The 7,012-nt window shown below is 34.4% G+C and overlaps 1 protein-coding gene across 4 annotated transcripts in view; it reads left to right on the top strand.

Annotated features, from left to right (window-relative positions):
* The window catches only part of LOC112499681 (calcium-dependent protein kinase 7-like), an 8,550-nt gene extending 4,499 nt beyond the window's left edge, over nt 1–4,051 (top strand). For 3 of the 4 annotated variants that reach the window (XM_025103004.1, XM_025103005.1, XM_025103006.1), the window contains exons 5-9: nt 1,395–1,547; nt 1,633–1,748; nt 2,048–2,215; nt 2,819–3,052; nt 3,531–4,051. In XM_025103004.1, the coding sequence (XP_024958772.1) occupies nt 1,395–1,547; nt 1,633–1,748; nt 2,048–2,215; nt 2,819–3,052; nt 3,531–3,683 (824 nt within the window). In that variant the 3' untranslated portion in view covers nt 3,684–4,051. Of the gene's footprint in view, nt 1–1,394; nt 1,548–1,632; nt 1,749–2,047; nt 2,216–2,818; nt 3,062–3,530 lie in introns of those variants that run through there. The other variant, XM_025103007.1, reaches the window with a different exon arrangement.
* The last annotated feature ends 2,961 nt before the right edge of the window (nt 4,052–7,012 follow it).

The following is a 7,012-nucleotide window of genomic DNA, read 5'->3' on the forward strand; positions in this document are numbered from 1 at the left end:
AGTATTATATGAAACAATTTCACAAGATTAAACAATTTCGTGAAAAAATTTCATAAGATTACGACGGATGAGAGTAGTTTTTACGGTTTTTACAAATTGGAGTGGTTTTCATTTGATCGCTTCTCTCTCTCTCTCTCTCTATATATATATATATATATATATATATATATATATATATATATATATATACAGCGAAGGATCGTGTGAGAAAGAGAGTTAAGGTGAGAAGCGTAAGAAGGATCTGGAACCTTGATCACCTTTAATCTCAAACCCACCCATGAATCGCGCTTGATACAGTGATTTATCCGGTGCATCTCATTCTAATGTGCATCCAAGGGTGGAGATCCATTTTTACGCTTCTCACCTTACTCTTCTTCTCACTAGAACCCAACTCAACTTAGATGAAGGATCGTGTGAGAATGGAAGTTACGGTGAGAAGCATAAGAAGAAATCTCCACCCTTGATCATCTTTTTAATCTCAACCCCACCCATGAGTTGCGCCTTATCACGGGGATTGATTTGTTGCATCTCGGTGCACCGCATTAGTGTTGATCTTCAATTAGGATTGATCCAAGTGTGGAGATCCCTTCTCACCCTTCTCACCCTTCTCACCATAACTTCCATCCTCACCGGCAGAACCCAACCCTATAACCTTATATTCTATGAAGGCTACAAGCTTCACACAATATAATGTAACCTTGCCAGGTTTTGTGGAGGTTACGACCTTTAAAAATATAATGTAACAATCACATAATATAAATGTACCTTCACTTTCTCACGAAAAAAATTCACATGATCATGGCCCCCCCCCCCCCCCCCCCCCCCCCCCCTTCTCTCTCTATGTGTGTGTGTATTTATATAATACATGGACAAATGCAATAAAATTTGGTTTGACATCCATGCCATCAAACATAACAAGATTAGCATGTTATCGGTCAAAATGGGTAAAGATAGACTATTTTTTACATTTGTTACATTAAATACGATATTTTGAAACTTTGTTATATTAAATAGAAAATTCGAATGTTTGTTATATTAAATATAAAATTTGAAACTCTATTCAATTGATCAAGAAAATTTTATACTAAGTAGGAACTATGGCAAAATTCATTGCGTTTTGATGTATTCACACGCACGCACACGGACACAGGTGGAGGTATGGTTTGCTTCCATAAATATATAGAAATAGGTTGCTAGCTAACCATGCCTTGTTATTTAGTATTTGAATTTCAATTTAACATAACGTGTGTAATTGATATGGTTTTGAAAATACGCATATGGCATTGATAAATCTTTTTGTATGCATATGTATTTAAGAAAAAAGATAAAAAGTACATTTGTCTAATTTTCTCATTTCGGTATCAAAGAGTAGCTCACATATATGTTATCTTCAGAAACCGAACAAGGAGTAGCTCAAGCAATTATACGGTCGGTAATTGATTTTAAGAGAGATCCATGGCCTAAAGTTTCTGAAAACGCCAAAGATCTCGTGAAGAAAATGCTTAATCCTGATCCAAAGCGTAGACTTACAGCTCAACAAGTTCTCGGTATGTTGTAGTATATAGATATAGATTACGTTCCTTAGGTGTAAACTAATTAGTTTTTGTTATTGCTTCCATATCGTGATTGCAGAACACCCGTGGTTATTGGACGCAAAGGCGGCTCCAAATGTCTCATTGGGCGAGGTTGTCAGGTCAAGGCTTAAACAGTTCTCAGTGATGAACAAGTTCAAGAAACGAGCTTTGGGAGTAAGATTTATGATCTACTTTACTTATGTAAAATCCACGTTAAGCCTCCATACACAATTTGCTACTCTAATCTTGCGTTCCCACGAATTCCTATATGAGGTCATGCCTTTTGAAATCCCTAAAGTCGCCAGATTTAAGTATTTTGATGTACATACACAATCTGCTATGCTAATCTTGCGTCTCCATGAATTCGTTATGCCTTTCAAAATGCCGAAACCCGCATAAATCAACTATATTTAACCGAGAAGTTTAAAAAGTAAGATTAAAGTCCAACTTGTCACTTTGAATGTATTATGCAGGTGATAGCCGAGCACTTGTCGGTCGAGGAAGTGGCTGATATAAAGGAGACATTTGAGATAATGGATACACGCAACAAGGGCAAGATAAATCTTGAAGAACTTCGAATTGGTTTACACAAACTCGGCCAACAAATAAATGATGCAGATCTTCAAGTCTTGATGGAACTCGTAAGCTTATCGTTTTCTTCTTGCATTGGTAGTTGTCAGTGTTGTACTCTGTTCTTCCTTCTTTGATCTAACGTAGCTTCCGTAATTTTGTTGATGCTGCTTCGCATACACTCTCACCTACCACTTGCTCTTTGTCTTCTATTATTTGTTTTGCAAGCTCGGGGCTCATATGCCAAGTGTGCCAAAGGCTAGCGTTATATCCAACTTACAATAGGACGCTTTTAGGCTTTTTAACAAATCTTTTAGGACATTCTTAAAATAAAGTGTCGTATTAGCTATTTTATACAACACTATCTGAAAAAGTATCTTATAAAAAGATGGGTTTATAGTACACTACTCAAAAGTGTCCTATAAAATAGCTAATAGGACACTTTATTTTGAAAGCGTCCTACAAAACTTGTTATAACACCCAAAAGCGTCTTATAAACTTATTGTAACGCTTTATAGTTTGGTTCTATAAACTTAAGTTCTATACGTATTCAATTAGGTCACTTATACATTCTAGGCATCCTATAAAGCCAATTTTGTTGCAGTGCTTGTTGCATGATGATGAGGTCCTTTTGCAGCTGTTGACTAATGAACAAAAAAAACATGAATTTGCAGGTTGATCTTGATGGAGACGGTACCATAAACTATGGCGAGTTTGTGGCCGTCAATGTGCATCTTAAGAGAATGGCAAATGATGAGCACCTACACAAAGCTTTTGCATTCTTTGATCAAAACCAAAATGGTTTTATAGAGTTCGAAGATCTACGTCATGCATTGAGTGACGAAGCGAATGCCGAGGGTATTGAAGGAGTAATCAACACGATAATGCTTGATGTCGACACAGACAAGGTTAGTTAGCATAAGAATTAAGAATTACTACTTTGCGTCGTCTCACTAATTAATCAGTAAATTTATGACTACTATCAATATTACCACCTTCTACCCTTCTAGGCAGATGACAGGTCTGTGTGCATTCCACCCCTTAGACTCTACTTTCAGGTGGTATATACCGACTTCTTTTGATCTGGTTTTTATCAAAAGGGGTGTTTCGGTGTACGTTTTTGAGTGCTTGGGTGAAAGTTTTTATGATTTTGATTTTATGCTTAGTTAGGGTAAAAAGATAATCAAATTTGGAGTCCTATTATTGAGATAAATGTAAAATTACATACCTATCCCTGGTTTTTAGTAATTACTTATCCATGTCTTATTCTTTTAAGCCACAATAAGCACTTACAAAACACATATCGAAACTATTGATCAAACTAATCACTTGTTCAAAGTGATAGCTATAGAGAATTGGTGATGTTTAAACTTCTGAATGCATTAGGATGGGCGAATCAGCTACGAGGAGTTTGCTGCTATGATGAAGGCTGGTACCGATTGGAGGAAAGCATCTAGACAGTATTCACGAGAGCGTTTTAACAGTCTTAGTTCCAAGTTGATGAAGGATGGTTCGTTGCAGCTGCCTGCCAACGAATGAAGATGAGCAACTGGAATCCCTTACAAGAAATATTTTCTGAAAAAGAAGGTAATTAGATGAAAGCGAAGTGGGACAGTGATGTCTTTTTTTTTTCCTTTTATCGTCTGAATAACGATGGGCAGCCATTTTGTACGAATGTGCTTTGTTGTAGATAAAGGTAACAAGGGTCGGTTGCCTTGTTGAGGGTTTACCTTAGGACCCACTTGAAAATCTCGACGTTGGAGGATCGACGTCTCCTTCGCAAATGTTTAGATTTTGACAATTGTTTGTCGATTTTGGAGTTTTAGTTTTAGATGTTCGTTTTAACGTGTTGAGGATTGTAGATTCATTCTCTTTTACGAGTTCTATAAGAATTTTTTTTTACCTTAGTACGTTTGGAACTATTTCAGTAAGCAATGTTTTTATCCTCTTATAATCTTGAATTACACAAAATTTACAATGAGATTATCGAAATTGTCACTGTTTTTAGATAGAAAACGAGAGTAAAACACCAACATCGTGTTGTTTTCGTATCTAAAAACAAGACTGAAAACGCCTTTTAAAGGTGGGTGGCATCTAAATAGGCAAGACACTCGTGAATCAACTTCTCTGCTCGAACTTCCACTTTTTCTTCGACTTTGTTTGAGAGTCTCTCCCTCGTATCTCTTCTCTTTCTCACGATCTTCCTCGAGGGTAGGGATTCTTATCTCTTCCATGAGTTGCATGGCCAAACCGACCTGCGTTTGCGGTGTTTGATGGTGTTCACCAAACATGTCCGACCTCCATCTACAGTGCACAGTGAACGAGAGAAAGGTATGTGAAAGACTTGTAGTTCGTTGAATAAATCCATCCCAAGCATGAGTTGGAAGTCGTCCATTGGGATAACCGTTAGTACGACTCCAACTACCAATCTCGATCCTCACTCCCTTTGCGGCTAGGTAATAAAATTGTAGGTGACACATGTGTCTACAAGGGTTTGCACATCCGATCCCCTTATCTTTTCGTTCACGAATTGTAGGTATGGTCTTGACTCTGGTGAACTCCTTCACGTAGTTACGGATCGTTCCCGATTGCTCGAGTCTTCAAAGCCGACTCTTTGCCTCATGGATGGCATTCTCTGGGTACAATTGCCTTTTATATTCGAATATGAACTCGATAAAAGTTTGCATTGTATAGGTAACTCTTTCGATGTCCCCTTTTCATCTGTGCCACCATACTTGCAAAAATAAGGCACCTTTTAAAATGCTTTGTATAAATAGGATGGTATAAATTTGTACAACTATTTTGAATTCAACCCATTTTAATACGACTAGAAGGGTACTCTCGTAATGAAGCGATATATATCTTGATTTTAATGTTTCGTTTTATTTTATCGATGTTCTAATATGGATTTATGTGGTTTTGAGCAAGTAATAATACTTTTTTACATATAAATTTGAATATATCATAAAAATTAAAAAAAATATAAAAGTTTTTATTTTTTTGTGTAATTTTTTTTAATTTAATTTTTTATTATAATTTAATTTAGATTTAATGACGAAGTAATTTGTTTTTGATTTAATAATATAATTTTTATAAAGATAAATAACCAAGTATTCTGTTAGAACTCAATAATTATCATGATTATATTTTAGATATATTTAAATGAAAATTTTATCATGTATTTGATTATATTTATTGTTGGTCCTAGCTGGAACTACAAAATTTTAAAGATAACAGTTTGTAGAAGGGGGGATGAATAGAAACACAACAACTTTCACTTTTTAAAATCCTTTATTGATAAAGAAGATTAATACACAATTTTACATATTGTTTGCAGAAAAGATAAGATATAGAACTTATCTAAATAATCAAAGAAACACACAAGATACAGAAAGCAAGAAAGAAAAGACTTGCTAAAAGAAAATGTTAAAAAGTCTTGTGCTCTTCACTTGTTAGAGTGGTTTAGAAGGAGATGCTGAGAGAAGGAAGAGCTTCTCAGCTATTTAGACATGTTCCATTAAATGCAAGTCAGTCGGTACAAAGCACGTGACAAGGTTTTAGAGGTGAGTTTGTCCGTTGTTCCAGATATACAAGCTTTTGCCGTATATGAACAGTAGTCTTTTAGAAAGTAGGTAAGCATGCTTGGAGACAACAGAGTGACTCCGTACAAGTACCTTACTTTGAGAGGTATGAGTTTGTCTTTTGTGTGTAGAAGGACAAGACAAAACTAATCTTATTCAACAAGATTCATCTGATCGCTGATGAGGTTTCTTCAGTGTTCGTTGAATCTTAAGTAGATTTCACACTTGTGTAGACATGCTTGTTATCACTGAAAACCACATTAGATCACCAACTTTCTTGTCTATGTTTTCTTCTTTATCTTCGATATCATTGAAGATTCAGTGGTGTGAGTTTTGTCTTTCTGAAGAATACTTGTCTCTGAGAGAATTACAATGCTTGTTCAGCGATCACTGAACAGACTCAATGATGATCGTTGCAGCTGGATAAAGAGATAGTACACTTCGTAAGATAAAAAAGATCATCATCAAATCACTGAGAGAGAGAATCAACAATCTCCCCTTATTTGATGATGACAAAACAACATAAAGAAAATTGCTTCGGTATTACAGTAGGGAAAAAATACTAGTAAAATACTTGTTCCTTTTAACTGTTTTGGGATCTTTTTCAGTGATAAAGCTTATTATGGAATTTACTTTAATTGTCAAAGATTACAAGGAAAGAATAAACTTATATAATATGAATAACTTTGACAATTAAAGTAAATTCCACAATAAACTTTAATTAAGAGTATATTCACTGACTAGAAGAGTGACAGTTAATGAATAACTAGAGTATAGGCTAACTCCAGGTTGTCTTTAAGTTGCTGATGTTGCTTCATTTGATCAAACATTATTGGATTTGACAAACATTTCATTAGTGAAATTGGTTTTATGAATGAATTTTTTTTCCAAAATAAATAATACGATTTCATTAGTAAAATTGATTTCATCAACAAAAACTTTTTGAAAACTGTATCTCATTTTTTCATTAATAAAATTGGTTTCATTATATGTTTGCATAATGAAAATTGACCTAGATGCACTTCAGTCAATGAAACATTTTCCAAAAATCCGAATAACATGTTTTCGTTAGTGACATATGTTCCTAAACAAAATGAAATTCGTTTCATTTTTCAAACATTTTGAAAACTTTATTATGACAACTATATTAATAAATCCATAATTACTTGTGAATTGAAAAAAATATCGATTCTTTTGTTATTATAACAATGAAATAAATAATTTTATAAGAAATAAATTATTACAAATAGACTTTGTAATTGATGTAGTATTTTTAATTTAATAAAA

This window comes from Cynara cardunculus (genome assembly GCF_001531365.2).
Source record: "Cynara cardunculus var. scolymus isolate 2C chromosome LG 16, CcrdV1, whole genome shotgun sequence".
Taxonomy (NCBI): Eukaryota; Viridiplantae; Streptophyta; class Magnoliopsida; order Asterales; family Asteraceae; genus Cynara; species Cynara cardunculus.